At 43.0% G+C, this 17,131-nt stretch overlaps 1 protein-coding gene across 2 annotated transcripts in view; it reads left to right on the forward strand.

The window, feature by feature from the left end:
* Positions 1-17,131, forward strand: part of GALNT7 (polypeptide N-acetylgalactosaminyltransferase 7) — a 205,901-nt gene that overhangs the window by 167,565 nt on the left and 21,205 nt on the right. For both annotated transcript variants that reach the window (XM_077279506.1, XM_077279505.1), the window contains exons 7-9: positions 723-840; positions 10,807-10,929; positions 13,115-13,333. In XM_077279506.1, the coding sequence (XP_077135621.1) occupies positions 723-840; positions 10,807-10,929; positions 13,115-13,333 (460 nt within the window). The remainder of the gene's footprint in view (positions 1-722; positions 841-10,806; positions 10,930-13,114; positions 13,334-17,131) is intronic.

Raw genomic sequence — 17,131 nt, forward strand, 5'->3', positions numbered from 1 at the left:
CCTTTTAACAGATCCAGGCTTCTATATCAGCCCCTCTTTTTTGCCGATTTGTATTAATAACAGTAGTTGGCCATATCTTGTCAATACACAGTGATTCCACAAAAAATATTCCAGCCGTGACAGTTGCATATGTGAAGACTTTATAGTTGGATCTTTTCCTAATCTCGATTGTGCACCATAAACAGAGTCTTTCAGTAGCCTGGCTTCCTATCAGGATGGACGGCAGAAGCGGAGTCACTCTTCTGGGGTAAAACTAAGACTTCTAATGATAGAGTAGACTGAAGAGAGCCAATATAACACACATTACTTTTTTCTTTAAATCTATTTATAAGAGGTCATGGCAACATTTAACTCACCACATAGTTCCATGTCATTCTCAAAAATGTTACCAGAAATAGAAAAAGTCATAGAATTGTTGTTAATGATAGGCATAGTACATTTACTGCTCAGTGATTTTATTTAAAAAGAAATAAAAAGGTCAGGATTTAACCTAAAGATAAGTCATTCTAGGTTAGGGATCATTCCATTCGAATAGCTCCCATTGCTTCAGCCTTCCTCTTTGCAGCTCTGTCTTCCTCAGCGGCCTTTGCTTCATTCTTATGGATATTCTCCCCTCTCTTGCTTTAATTCTATTGTCTTGATATTAATTGGAATCCTGATTGTATAATTTTCACATTATTATAACCCAGGTCAAAAGCTTATTAAATGCATTTCTCATTTAGGTCTCCAGCTATGGCCGGAGGATTGTTTGCCATCGAAAGAGAGTTCTTCTTCGAGTTGGGTCTTTATGACCCGGGTCTTCAGATCTGGGGAGGAGAGAACTTTGAAATTTCCTACAAGGTACCAAAGACTTAAGCTTAGTTTATGGATATGTAAGCAACCTACTTTGTAATGGTACTGATGGTGTGTACAGTATAGTATATCCCCTGAAGTGTCGGCAGGAAGCCCGGCCAGACGCACTATAGTTATTTTTTGATCGAACAATCGTATGGCTGACGGCCATCTCTCCTAAACCCTCCATACATAGGGATGTTCGGCCAAGCAGCAGTGGTTTATCTACCCACTGATTGAAAGGAACGGCTGTAGACATTCCAATGGCTGGATCCTTCTCTTCTCTGAAAACATTGTTAGGGGTAACCCCATCGGATCCCTCCATACACATTAGATGGTGAGCCGATCACTCCGAAACCTTCAGGCTGGGCTGACTTTTATCTAAAGTGTGGAAGCCTTAACACCGAGCTATCGCAACATCACCCTTTACAAGCCTATTACAGAATGCCACTTTATTCTTCGCAGATAAATACAACTTTGAGGATATATATTTTTTCAAGATTAACAGACAGATGAATGTTTAACTTGTTGTTCGCAGCTTCAATTTTAGGAGACTGAACTGTCAAGTAAGCTAGTGCAGTGATGTACTGATCCGTAATACAGTGCTAACGTCCTGCTATGGGGCTTACTACCCTCTCTGGGACACGTGCTCCATCAGGTTCTTTATGGATGATGATTTTCCCAATTGAAATGAAACAAAAGCTGAAAAATCCGGTTTGCATATACAGCTCCATATCTTTGTATGGATATTTCATGAATACTGTTCTTCATCATGAAACCGATAATGAATGGCATTTACGGCAGGCATCCAGAGTACTAGATGAAACAAGAATACACACAAGTATGTTTGCTATAGGTTAGAAGCTGTGTGTATAGAAATGTACAGCTATATATATATGGCTGTGTGTAGCTAGAATGTCTGACTCCTATTTCTTCACCTGCTTTTACTGACCTCGAACACTGGAGTAGTTTGGATGCTTGGGCTGGGCGCCAAGGTCTGGTCCGGTGTGACCACTTATCTTTTCACACATTGATTGACCAAAGTGCCAATGTAGTGGCCGTAACTGACAGAAAACAAGGCTTTTGTAAACTTTCTGTAAATGCTGAAGGTCGGTCAAGTGTCAGAGCTGTGCCGCTGTCATTTTAATGCGAGTAGGAACGCTGGTGTGGATTACATTTTTCCAGCAGGAATTCTAGTTGCTGTCTCTTTCGCTATTTTCTCAGCCTTGCTTTAAAAGCAAATTATTTGCTATTTGTTCTGGTAAAATAGAATTCTTCAACTTCTCATAGCTGTGAGTTGTAATTAGTTAACAATAGTCTCTTTCCTATCTGTAAATTGTAGCAAGCTCCTGTATTGTCTGTATCCCCACAGCTCACAAGGGGCATGTTACAAAACCATAGCAGGCTGCGAATATGTTGTAGGGAGGGAGCAAAGAAATAATTTACACCTTTTATTGTAAGATTTTGCGTAGATCCAGGAAAAGCAGCACGCTATATAATTTATATGCAATTTACAATGAATTCCATCATTGAGGCCCGATAAATGTTAGATTATCCAATTATCTGAATTCTGAAACAACCCTAGAAAAGCTTATAAAACTGTACTGTGATGTAAGTGGACAGCCTTGTCAAGAATCCTGGAGTGGATCCACTGGTTCGCGGTGCCGACCGACCCCGAGCGAGCTAGCCAGGTGGAACTGACCCCTATACAGGGACCATTAGGGGCAGGCCCAGGGGGAGGGTATACCACAATAGCTAGTGCAAGGGGGATGGCTCGAAGGAAACGGGAAGAACCAGGGTACTCACAGGAGCAGGACAGGACAGCGCGTCCACCGAGAGACACGGAATCCGGGACCAGGCAGAGTTCACACAGAGGATACGGGATCCTGAACGGAACAGAGTGCACACGGGGAGGCACGGTGACCGGGACTAAACAGAGCACGCACAGGAAACGTACAATGGCAGGAACAGAGAAGAGCACGCACTGGGAAGCGGACAGGGACCGAGCAGAGCATGCACTGGGTAGTGAACTGTGACAGGGAAAGAGTAAAGCACGCACAGGGAAACACACAGGGACAGAGCAGAGCACGCACTGGGTAGTGAACTGTGACAGGGAAAGAGCAAAGCACGCACTGGGAAACATACAGGGACAGAGCACGCACTGAGAAGCGGACAGGGAAGAGCAGAGCACGCACTGGGAAGCGGACAGGGACCGAGCAGAGCATGCACTGGGTAGTGAACTGTGACAGGGAAAGAGTAAAGCACGCACAGGGAAACACACAGGGACAGAGCAGAGCACGCACTGGGAAGCGGACAGGGAAGAGCAGAGCACGCACTGGGAAGCGGACAGGGAAGAGCAGAGCATGCACTGGGAAGTGGACAGGAACAGAGCAGAGCATGCACTGGGTAGTGAACTGTGACAGGGAAAGAGCAGAGCACGCACTGGGAAACCCACAGGGACAGAGCAGAGCACGCACTGGGAAGCGGACAGGGAAGAGCAGAGCACGCACTGGGAAGTGGACAGGGACAGAGCAGAGCATGCACTGGGAAGCGGATAGGGACAGAGCACTCACAGGGACAGAGCAGAGCACTCACTGGGTAGTGAACTGTGACAGGGAAAGAGCAAAGCACGCACAGGGAAACACACAGGAACAGGGACAGAGCTGGAAGCGCACAGGGCCAGGAACAGAGCAGAGCATTCAGTGGACCTGAGGGAATGCCTGCAAAAGGCAAGTGCAGGAAATAATAATCAGGCGCCGAGGCACGGCCGAAGCCGCCTGATATACCTGATGCCGGTAAGAACACTTTCGGATGAGGACACAGACTGAAGCCAAAAGCACCCGGCAAGTGCACGGCCGAGGCCTAAGAGTACGCGCATGCACGAACAGCGGGGGAGGCCGCAAGACTGGAAGCACAGTGGCAGCACGGCGCGCCCCAATCCCACCAGCCCGTCAGGAGACCAGAGCACGGGGAGCACGGGGAGCACGGGCGGACATGGCGGTAACAACCCTCATGTTGTTGATTAGTTCTCAATATACCTTTTCTAGCATTGAAGCTCTTTACTTCTGATACAGAAGTTCCATGTTCCCTGTAGATGTACAGATTAAAGAAATAATTCTCTGGCTGCTCAGAGCCATCACTGAGCAAAGTGAGGAGCCTGTTCCCTTTTTAAAAAAAAACAACTTAATCATAGCAGAGGATTTGGAGTTCCAACTATAAATCTATGTTACAGAATTAATTGGCTAACATTTTCAGACCTATAAACATGATGATAAAACTATATTTCTGCCACTGAAATCCGCTGTGGATTTTACTTACAAGTCTGCATCATTTCTGCCCTGTGTTGACTTACCCAGGAGTAGGTGCGAAATCAAATTATTCTAGCGCCGTCCTGCACAGCAAAATTCTCACCGTAACATCCAGATTAGGATACAGATTTTGCTTCAGGTTTAAGACTTTGCAATGTGGATCTCTTTCCACACAGAAGTTTTCCTCTGCATGTGGATAAGGTTAGCTATAATCTCATCCAGCACATGTGTTGTATTGTACTGTAATACAATACATTGTGCAATGCTGTTATGTATGTATTTACCCTGAAAGTCCATTAATCTGCAGGCCAAAACATAATACCGTACTGAGAAATAAATGTCCTCTGTTTGTGGCATTTTTACCATGTGCCCTATAGCGATTTTCAACCAACTTCTATAAAGGTAAATGCTACAATCGTACTTGACTTAAAAGCAGTAAAATGTTATCCCACATTATGGAAGTGGTATACTAGTGAGGACTAAAATAAAAAAGGCCTCTCCTCTGTTACTCCATGTCTCCTGTTTGGGCTTCTGCATAGAGTTGATGGGTTGATGCTGGTGAGTGACGTGATCTGTTGTGCACATAATCTATCTATATATTCGTCTAAGGGTCACTTCCGTCTATTTGTCTGTCACGGAAATCCCGCGTCGCTGATTGGTCGCGGTCGGCCGCGACCAATCAGCGACGGCCACAGTCCGGCCGCGAATTCACCCTTCCCTACTCCCCTTCAGTCAGTGCCCCCTCCCTACTCCCCTCCAGTCAGTGCCCCCATAGCGGTTTAGCAGTCCGTTAAATGGACTGCGTTACACCGCGGCATAACGCGGTGTAACGCAGTCCGTTAATGCTGCTATTAACCCTGTAAGTGTGACCAACTTTTTACTATTGATGCTGCCTATGCAGCATCAATAGTAAAAAGATCTAATGTTAAAAAAAATAAAAAATCATTATATTCTCACCTTCCAGCGCCTTTCCCGCTCCTCGCGACCCTCTGGTCCCAAGAATGCATTGCGGCAATAACCGGATATGACGTAGCGGTCTAGTGAGACCGCTGCATCATCACGTGTTATTGCCGCAATGCATTCTTGGGACCGGAGCGTCGCAAGAAGCATTGCTAAATGCCTGGGCTGGACCTGGGGGCCGCCGGAAGGTGAGTGTATAACTATATTTTTTATTTTAATCCTTTTTTTTAACAGGGATATGGTGCCCACATTGCTATGTACTACGTGGGTTGTGTTATATACTACATGGGCTATTTTATATACTGCATGGCCTGTGTTATATGCTACGTCTCTGCGCTATATACTACATTTCTGTGCTATATACTATGTGGGCTGTGCTATATACTACGTGACTGGGCAATATACTACGTGGCTGTGTTGTATACTACGTGGGCTATGTTATATACTACATGGGCTATGTTATATACTACATGGGCTGTGTTATATACTACGTGGGCTGTGTTATATACTACGTGGGCTGTGTTATATACTACGTGGGCTGTGTTATATACTACGTGGGCTGTGTTATATACTACGTGGGCTGTGTTATATACTACGTGGGCTGTGTTATATACTATGTGGGCTGTGTTATATACTACGTGGGCTGTGTTATATACTACGTGGGCTGTATTATATACTGCTTGGGCTGTGCTATTTACTACTATGCATATTCTAGAATACCCGATGCGTTAGAATAGGGCCACCATCTAGTATTATATATATTGACCCATTCCCCTTGAGAAAGCAGTAGTGTGAAACGTGCGCTGGGGGGTTGTGGCAAGCACACAAGGCCTGCTGATCTTATCATGGGTAAGGAATGAATTTATTTTTGCCTAAATGGACTAGCAGGTTTTAATGAAATCTATCTAGATTATACATTTATTGGAAATCTGGCCAGTATTATCTGTTTGACATTGCACAAGAACTGTTAGTATACCCGTGACCAGACCTGACTCACCACCTCCTTTATCCACACCTGATGAATCTTCTTTTATGAATACATGTATCATCTATTGTATGGTTCTTGTTTTTAAATATTTTTTGTTTACTAAAACAACTTTCAATTTTATATTTTGTGAGTGGTTTTCATGAATACTTTGTGATCATATGTAGGATATATTATGTAGTAGTCCACCTTAAAACTTAAACTGAATATTAATGGGGAGACCAATATTGACATGTCTCTAGCCACTATAACTATGATGAAATGTTTTTTTTAATATTTGTATGAATAATATATATATATTACAGATGTTAGTACCACTGGAGAGATGGCAGTAGTCCGAGAGTTGCTACTACTTATGTCTCCATACCGTCGCATAACTTGAAGCTTGTGGCCGCACTAGCCATGCAAGAAATCTCCAACAGAGCCCCAAACTAGCACAGGCTCCTAATAGTATTGGCATTCTCATATGGGCTAAAGGGATCATTTTGGCCCCGTAGGCTCCATTGACTGTTTTTGCCAGCATCCCCTGCACCCAGTCGTTACACTCCGTCACTAGGACCACCTATAATTGTGGTATTGGTAAAGGGTCTCTAGTAGTGATGAGTGAATATACTCATTAGTCGAGATTTCTCGAGCACGCTCGGGGGTCCTCTGAGTATTTTTTAGTGCTCGGAGATTTAGTTTTTCTTGCTGCAGCTGAATGATTTACATCTGATAGCCAGCATAAGTACATGTGGGGATTCCCTAGCAACCAGGCAACCCCCACATGTACTTATGCTGGCTAACAGATGTAAATCATTCAGCTGCAGCAAGAAAAACTATATCTCCGAGTACTAAAAAATACTCGGAGGACCCCCGAGCGTGCTCGAGAAATCTCGAGTAATGAGTATATTCGCTCATTACTAGTCTCTAGCACTATCAAAGAGAGAAAATGGTCTTGAATGTATTTATTCCGGCTGTATTTGTTAGGCGTGAGCATATAGGGTCATACGATAGGATTTTTTATAGCTGACTTTGTTTTTAAGACTCTCAGTTCTGAGTGTCGGCGAGCCATGAAAAGAATCGTGTAATGGTCTTGCTTGTGTTACTTATCAGTTAAATCCAAGACTCCGCTTGTAACAAGAAAGTGCTGTGAAGCGTGTCATCTATACAAAATGGACAAAACGGCAGCGCTAAGTAAGACTGCTTGTTTTACATAGATTATTGAAGTCGGCTCATAAAGTTGTTTGTCAGTGACTGCGCTTCAAACAAGATGGGTATTTTTTAGTTTGTAAAATATTAAACATTGTTTTTATTTCTTGATATTAATTTGCAATTTGATTGTTTTCAGTAGGGGCTAGTCTGCGGTATGTGACAGCGGCCGCTAAACAGTGCTTAGAGCCGCTGTGTTCTGCGCCATATACTGTTTACAGACCGCTGTCACCGGAGCGGACTGGGTGCGCTGCCGGATGTCAGACCCGCACCGATCTGGTATTGGTGAGCTTTCATGCAGATAGATCTGTAAAGCGCTGCAGAAGATGATGGCGCTATATAAGCAAAGCATAATAAATAAGAATAGATTATCAATATTAAAGTATTGGACAATCCTTTTAATGAAGTAGGGAAAGTGAGGAGTAGAATAATAATTTAAAAAAAAGATACCCCAACCTGGCTGCAGATGGGGAATGTATAGGATTTTCTTATTCATGACTGGTCTTGACCTTGCCTGTGGAATAGCACTTACATTATTTTATCTGATACGCTCTGTCTTCATTTTCTGTGATTTTCTCTGTGAAGTCCATCTGCTCTAGTGGGTAAAGGGATTGTACTGTAAAATAAGTCCTTTAAAATCTGAATGTATCAACATAACTAAAAAATACAACACAAATGCATTAAAAAAATAAGACACTGGGTCACATTTATCAATAATCTAAATGTGGCGAAAAACTGTCATTCGTGACTTGCACCATACTTTGTTTTGTGAAGCGGGTGTGGTTTACAGGGTTAGGGGCCATGGCCTCACCTGACATTGTGAACCAAAATTTGTGGTGCACATATCTTGCATAAGTAAGCCAAGTAATAGATGGTGTAAGCTTAGACTAGATTATCTAAAAAGCCATCAAATTTATGAATCTGATTAAAGGGTCTCTGTCAGCACAAAATGACTGAGAAAACGAAGCCCCACTGCTCGGTGCTTCACTGCGGGGCCAATGATTTATATACACCTTCCCACCTGATTGTTAGCCCTCGATCTCCACCCCAGTTCTGTGATTGACAGCGCTGGCTTCTTAGAGCCAGCGAAGGGTGGAGATAGATGGCAAACAAGAAGGTGGGAAGGTGTATATAAATGGCCACGCCGTTAAGCACCGAGTGGCGGTACTTAGTTTGAACAATCATTCTGTGCTGACTGTCCCTTTAACCCCTTAGTGACAGAGCCAATTTGGTACTTAATGACCAAACCAATTTTTACAATTCTGACCACTGTCACTTTATGAGGTTATAGCTCTGGAACGCTTCAACGGATCCCAGTGATTCTGAGATTGTTTTTTCGTGACATATTGTACTTCATGTTAGTGGTAAAATTTCTTCAATATGACTTGCTTTATTTATGGAAAAAAATGGAAATTTGGCAAAAATTTAAGTTTCTGTACGCTTAAATCAGAGAGTGTTGTCACACAAAATAGTTAATAAATAACATTTTCCACATGTCTACTTTACATCAGCATAATTTTGGAAACATAAGTTTTTTGTTAGGAAGTTATAAGGGTTAAAAGTTGACCAGCGATTTCTCATTTTTCCAACAAAATTTACAAAACCATTTTTTTAGGGACCATCTCACATTTGAAGTGAATTTGGGGGGTCAATATAGCAGAAAATACCCAAAAGTGACACTTTTCTAAAAACTGCACCCCTCAAGGTGTGCAAAACCACATTCAAGAAGTTTATTAACCCTTCAGGTGCTTCACAAGAGCTAAAGCAATGCGGAAGGAAAACATTTTTACTTTTTTCACAAAAAATTTATTGTATTTTTCGGATTGTAAGATGCACTTTTTTCCACCAAAATTTTGGGGGAAAATGGGGGTACATCTTTTTTAAAGCGGATATACCTTACTGGTACCATTGCTCCAGGGGCAGAACTGGGATGAGGGGGTATCCGGTGATGCTGCGGGGGTGTCCGGTGCTGTGGAGGCTCTGCCAACATTTTGTGAAAAGCTAGAGCCCCCGCAGTTCCATGGTTTACTATGCGGTGGACAAAATAGATGCGGGGGCTGTGCATGTGCAGATGGAGATATCAGAAGATGAGATCTGTTGGGTCTCTGGCCTTTCACAAAATGTCGGCAGAACCCCCGCAGCAGCGTCGGACACCCCCCGCAGCAGCATCGGACACCCCCGCAGCGATGCACAGCACATCGGAACACCCCCCTCATCCCAGCCTGTGGCATCACCCCACTCCTGCCTCCTCCAGCAGCGACAATGGGGCACCGCTTCACCGCAGCCACCACCCTCGGTAAGCAATAAGATGCATGGATTATAAGAAGCGCCACCATGTTATTTAAAAAAAATCCTATTTTCTCCTCAAAATTTGGGGTGCGTCTTATAATCCGAAAAATACGGTACTTTGGAACCAATTTTTTTTTTCTATTTTCACAAGGGTACAAGGAGAAAATGGACCACAACATTTGTTGTGCAATTTCTCTTGAGTACGGCAATACCCACTATTTGGACGCATGGCAGGGCTCAGAAGGGAGGGAGCACCATTTGACTTTTTGAATGCAAAATTGGCTGGAACCAATGGTAAACAGTGGAACCCCCCAATTCTAACTCCAACCCTAACCCCAACACAACCCTAATCTCAACCTTAACCCTAATCCCAACCATAACCCTAACCACAAACCTAACCCTAACACACCCCTTAATCCTAACTTTAACCGTAATCCCAACCATAACCCTAACTTTAGCCCAACTCTAACCCTAATGGAAATAAATAAAAAACATTTTGATTTTTTTATTTTTATCTAACTAAGGGAGTGAAAGGGGGGCTTGATTTACTATTGCGATCACATCAGGGGAGAGAGAAATTAAATGAGAAAGCTGCCTTTATTTTTTGCGGTTGCCATTATTCCATTAATAACGGCGATCGCAAAACGGGTTGGTAAGAAAAAACCTGAATCATGTTCTCTGGGGTCTCGGCTACACCACACCTGGAATCAGCTCCAGACCTTTGTCATGCTTAATTGATGAAGGATTAAAGTGGGAATAGCCCATTCCTATGCCCATAATTCCTGAACCTTACTCCAATTAAGATGTGAAAACCCTCAAATTAAGGCCATGTTCAGTATTTGGTCAGTATTTTAGATCATTATTTCAAAGTCAAAACCAAGAGTGGAACAATCCGAGGAAAAGTATAATAGAAACACGTCACCACTTTTCCATTTATCACCCACTCCTGGTTTTGTCTTACAAATACTGAGATATAATACAGACCATATACTAAAAGTGTGATGGTGACCTAAAGCTGAGAGTCTGCACTTTAAGTCCATATTGATTATACAACTGTATCTTGAATATGTTTCGGTAAACCGCTAAATGGCCAAAACTTGTCACTGTCCAAATATTTCTGGACCTAACTCCATATATAAATATTAATGTTTTGCTGTTTGGATTATGCTATTTTCTTCACTACTGTAATTTTATGTCATGGTGATTACTGGATAATAAAAGATGTTGCCTTATTCATTGTAGATATGGCAGTGTGGAGGAAAGTTATTATTTACACCTTGTTCGCGAGTGGGTCACATTTATCGTCTACATGGATGGCAAGGAAACCCTCCCCCAGTTTATGTGGGATCCTCACCAACACTAAAGGTAAATTTAGTTTATACTTATGATGTTTGTGGGCACTGCAGCCATCAATTGGGAACATAATTATCTTATTTAGATGAACAGTAACATGGAAATACCATAAACATCAGGAATTGCATCTTTATCCCATTCATTTGCATTAACTGGTCATACCTTCTTGGAGTCAGATTTATACATTTATTTAGCTGTCCCTTTTTGGGATGTATAAAGCACTAAATTGCACATCCTGATGTTTACTGGTCTCTGTAGCTCCAACTTGTAATTTATTAAAGTAAAGATGGTTTTAAGGAACATGGCAGGTTGTAGCAGGATAATTGGACATCTTTTTTAATCCATATTTATCTGCTGTGAAAGCTGGAGCCAGAGGTAGTTATCCTGCCACAGCTTGTCATTCCAGTGGAGACGATATCATGTGTAATTGTTTAGACTCTCGGCTATACTGGATTAATATGAAATCCTACAAAAACATCAAACGCTCTTGCTGCAGCCCGTGCACTTAGTGTCATCGCGTTTTCTGGATGTAGGAGGCGTTGTATGGCAGTGAAATGCGCTGTTCATCTCTACGCTCTGCACTTTGTGCGTGTCACTGCAGAGAGCCTAACAAACCAAAAGATATAGAAATAACACATAGTAGGCGCTGAATAAAGAATTGGCCATGCTAAAACCAATAGGGTCAATCGTTATTTCCCCTAATCTCTAAAACCTGGCATATCAAATATCCATCATAACAACCACTATGCAGTGGGTGTTGTCACTTTCTTATTCACCAGAAAGGTTGGATTGCACATAGCTAGGAAGTGTGAGGGGGCTTTCACACTGCATTTTAGCACCCATTTGTTGGTCCTGTCAGGGCTTACATCCGTACCCCCCTCAAGATGGAATTCGGGCATATGCGCCAACAGGGCCACAGACTATAATGGTGCCGAAAGAGTGCGCTCTGTTGTGCATCGCTTTTGGGTGTATACGCCTACTGCAGACAGACACCCTGACACAGTCTACTATTTCCGCGTGTCGGCCTCCAGTAGGTGCATGACAGAGCGCACGTTCACTCTTTCGGCACCATTATACTCAATGGCCCTGTCCGTGCATACACTCGAATCCCGTTTTGCGGGGGAGTTCGGACGTAAGCCCCGACGGCATCATCGAACGGGTGCCAAAATGCACTATGAAAGAACCCTAGGGATACATACCGACAATAGGTATTTTAGTTTTTGTTGTTGCAGATTTTCCACAGCGTTTTGCACCTTCATTTCATTGCTTTTTTGATTGCGCTTTTTACATGCTTTTTTATCGAGTTTTTGATGCTTCAATTTTTGTCTTTTTTTTTTTGTATGTTATGTTTTAAACAAAGCTGCTCTGTGTGTGATACTTCCTGGTATTGGCTTTGACTAAACTTTATTGATAGTCGTGAGTGGATTACCCGTATTTTTTTGCTGCTGCAGATTTTCCGGATCTAATAATATTCTAAGGGCTCGCTCACACAAGGGTATAACATGGCCGAGTGGTATGCGATGTTTTGTAGGATAGCATTCAGAACAATTATATCCTATGGGACAGTGCAGATCTGCGATTTTTTTTTTTCTACAGTCTCAATTGGTCTATGTAAAAAATAGCAGCAAGCTGTGAGCGGCTCCGGAAATTGGATCACACACACCCATACAAGTCTGTGGGTGCGTGTGAAACATCAGATTGCTCTCGGATGTCATCAGAGTGCAGTCCGGCATCCACAGACTCAGGCAATGGAGAAATTAAGTTCTCCATCTTCTCCAAACCTGTGCTGCAATTCTCTCGATCCTATTCTCTCCAATAAGAGAACCAACACTTGTGATTAGACCCCGGCCTATGTGGAAAATCTGCTTATAAAGTTGAGCATACCCACAAGTCAAATTGGCATGTTGCGGATTTCAAAAACGCAATGCAGGTCAGTTTATACAGACTAAAAAACCCTCATGTGGGCAGACAATTTCTAGAACTCTCATCCACTCTGCTTGATCTGTAAGAAGCTGCGTTTTTGGTCAGCAAAAATACACCCATTGTGGGAAACGTTGTAATAACCCAATGCCCTGCTGAAACTGCAATTTGCCAGGAATCTAGCAGAGTACAAATGATACCTGTTTAGTGTTTTTTTTTCTTCCAGTAATATGTTTGCACATTAGCCACCTTTACAATAATGTACTTCGTCTTTCAGAACTACGTTCGAGTTGTAGAAGTTTGGTGGGATGAGTACAGAGACTATTTCTATGCCAGTCGTCCTGAAACAAAAGCTCTGGCTTATGGAGACATAAGTGAGCTGAAAAGGTTTAGAGAGGACCACAACTGCAAAAGCTTTAAATGGTTCATGGAAGAGATCGCGTATGATATCCCTGCACACTATCCACTGCCACCTAAAAATGTGGATTGGGGAGAGGTGAGTCCTTTATCATTTCTTATTGTATGTTTGGAAAGCTTAGACTACACCACTACAATATCTGCTGAACTTTACAGAAAAGTTGTCCAAACCTTCAGAGGGATCATGTCGCCAAATAAAGTATATACACCTAATATTGTCGCTGGTTCCAGAATCAACAGTAGAACCTAGCCACAGGTCTGATCCCTGGGGTCTACCACTGGACCCCATTGATCACAAGGTTACAACATCCTCATGTGAATGGAGCGCTGCTCAATTCCAAGTCTATGGGTGTGGGGGAGATGGCCATGTACAGTGCTCAGCCATCTTCTTCAGTCCCATACCCATAGATTGAATATGACGGTGCGGCCATTGACAACTACTGCTTTATTCAACTTGAGGACATGGAAACTATATTCAGAATTGAATGTTGTAGATCCATTTTCCAGCAATATATAGAGAACTACCTGGGATGTAATTCTCTTACAAATCAACATTACGGTTCATAGTTTTTTGGGGTTTGTTTTTATGGCATTTATTGTGTGCAAAAAATATTTCTCTCTAGGTCAGTATGGTTACAGCAATACCAAATATTTCCGCGGCAATTCCGCAACTCCCGGAATTGGCATGCATATTCCCGCTAAACACTAGCGTTTTGCAAGCGTAATTAGCTTGCAGAATGCTAGCGTTTTCCAAGCGATTTGTAGCATCGCTTGGAAAAATGATTGACAGGTTGGTCACACTTGTTAAACATAGTGTTTGACAAGTGTGACCAACTTTTTACTATTCATGCTGCCTATTCAGCATCAATAGTAAAAAGATATAATATTAAAAATAATAAAATAAATAAAAAAAATTGTGATATTCTCACCTTCCGGCGGCCCCCGCAGCCTTCCCGTTCCTCACGATGCTCCCGGCAACTCCCCAGCGATGCCTTGCGACAATGACCCCAGATAAAGTAGAATCACGCAAGACCGCTACATCATCACAGGTCATTGTCGCAAGGCATCACTGGGAAAGGGAGCATCACTAAGGCCTGGGCTGGATCCGGGGCCGCCAGAAGGTGAGTATATAACTATTTTTTTATTTTAATTCTTTATTAGGGCCTGGAGGAGAGTCTCCACTCCTCCACCCTGGGCACCATCCGCACATGATCCGCTTACTTTGCGCATGGAGGGCATAGCCCCATGCGGAAAGTAAGCTGATCAATGCATTCCTCTGTGTGCGGAATTGCCGCGATTCCGCACAAAGAATGAGAATGCTGCGTAATTTTCCGCGATGCGATTCAGCCACGGAAAAATACGCCGCATTAGCACAGCATTGCGGAATCCCATTGAATTCAATGGGTTGTGATGCATACATTCTGCAACGTGTGCATACAACGCATACATTCTGCAACGTGTGCACATAGCCTTAGATTATACTATATGCAGCAATATTTTCAGTATATAGTAAAAGTTACAGTCTCCTATGAAGGCCAGCTGCAAGCATTCATAGGTGGTCTTCAGCTGCCGTGGCTGCCCATTCACACCCTGTGATTGTGGTGTGGTAAGGCAGAGGGACGCGTAGAATGGTACGTTCCCCACCTCTGTCAGCACGGTGGTTAGTACTGTTACTTTATAGCACTGGAAACCTATGCCCTGAACAACATCTGCAAGGAATTTGAATGTTCTCCCTGTGTTTGTGTGGGTTTCCTCCCACACTCCAAAGACTTACTGATAGGAAATTTTGATTGTAAACTGTGAGCCTCAAAAGGGACAGTGATGATAATGTCTGAAAAATGCTGTGGAATATGATGACGCTATGTAAGAAACAGATAACCATTCATTCACCACCCCAGAGATTGGCAGCGGCATTTAAGGAGTTAACAGTGGGTGGTTCTCCACCTGACCCGCAGCTGTTAGAGGCAGGCAAATGGTGAGTAATACCCTCATCATCAACTGGCAATATTGCAGGCTCAGCTTCTGAACCTGCTTTAAGAACAGGGACCCGACATGCAATGTAATAGTGCATCATATGTCAGGAGGACTTAAAGCGGTTGTCACTTCATCGTAAATAGGTAAAAATGTAAAGTGCTTGTTCAGCAAGTAACTTTGCAATGTACTTATTAAAAATCCATTCCATTGTCAATTAATGAGTGACTTTTAATTTATTTGATTGTTTGACTCGTTGCTTAGGTTTCTGGTAACCACGGATGGACTTTCTAGTCAAGAAGCACGGAGCATTACAACTTACCTGCCTGTTATGCATGGTGCTGTTCTTCCACAGCACAGAACGATCACAGACCACACCTGCTGGGGATTCAGAAGCCTCTGCTGGTCATGTCTACTGAGCGAAGGCATATTTTTCAGTCCACTCTGTCGACAGGGCAGAACCTTTGACATCATTCTGATTGACCTCAGGATCCCCACTGCCTAACTAGGGGAGCCGGCTGTCAATCAGAATGATGTCAGAAGTCTCGCTCGGTCATGTCAGCAGAGGAAGTTGAATCCCCAGCTGTGTCGGGGAAGAACGGCGCCATGCACAGCAGGCAGGTAAGTTGCATTTACCTGCCTGTTGGTGCTTAGGCACATTTTTTGTTTTTCCATAAAGTCCCGGATATATCCTTTAAAGACGGGACTGGCAAAATGTTTTCAATCAGCTATTTTTGGAAAATGTGAGCAGCCCCAATATTCTTTTGAACCACCCTCCACACATCTCCAGGTTTCTGTATGGCGACATCCATCGCAGGACATTTAACCTAGAGAATTCACCTAAATGGGGATGAAAACTATAATTACAAAAAACGGCATGGTTCCGGTGGACTTATTGACCAAACTTGGCAAGAGATAATAATGAAGAAAAACACCTTCAAATTTGTGCCAAAGATTGATTTGTCCTTTCTGTCTGACCATAGGTTTCAGAGTGATAGGCAGAGGAAAATCACAAGTTATTTCCCAGTTTCCTAAAAAAGCTCTTTAGAATTTGGATGCAAATTGCACTCCCTATCAAACACAATATTGAGAGGAATTCCATGCAATCTCACAACATGACAAATAAACATGGAGAGTGTCTCTGCATCAGGTAACCTTGACAAAAGAACAAAATGAGTCTGTGTACTGAATCTGTCAACCTCCACCTAAATGACAGTTTTCCCACCAGAGGCAAGTCCGTGATGAAATTTATGGCCAGATGAGTCCACGGTCTTTCTGGAATTGGTAATGGAGCCAATTCCCGGTCGGCCGGTTATAACAGACTTTAGAGCGTGCACAAACTTCACACTCTGATACAAAATCTTTAAGATCATTATTCATAGACAGCCCCGAAAAGACTTTTCTGCATAGCTGAGACCCCAAGATGACCACTCAAGACAGAATTCCTGAAACTCCTGCAACAGACACAATCTTAGGTACACAGGTAGAAATAATTTGGACCATGGAGTGGCGGAAGGAGACAATGACTGGACTTTATGGATTTCTACTTCCAATTTGGAGGATACCACAGAAATCACAATGCCCTTAGGGAGAGTGGAGGATGGAGGTTCTGGTGGAGAAACTGAATTAAGACTGCGTGATAATGCGTCAGCCTTCATATTCTTTGACCCTGGCCTAAATGTGATTAATAAAGTTGAATCTAGAAAAAATAAGGACCAACTAACCTTTCTAGAAGTTAGCCGTTGTTAGGGCTAGCGGAACGCACCGAGTAAATATAGATGTTTATGATTATCGATGCGTTCGCAGCCCGGGGTCCACCGTGGAGGGGAACCTGCTGCTAGTAAATGGTGGCACTATTTGGCGGTATAGACTAGCTCTATTACTTCACAGAGTAGCTGTGAAAGGA

The sequence above is a fragment of the Ranitomeya variabilis genome, chromosome 1 (assembly GCF_051348905.1).
Source record: "Ranitomeya variabilis isolate aRanVar5 chromosome 1, aRanVar5.hap1, whole genome shotgun sequence".
Lineage (NCBI taxonomy): Eukaryota > Metazoa > Chordata > Amphibia > Anura > Dendrobatidae > Ranitomeya > Ranitomeya variabilis.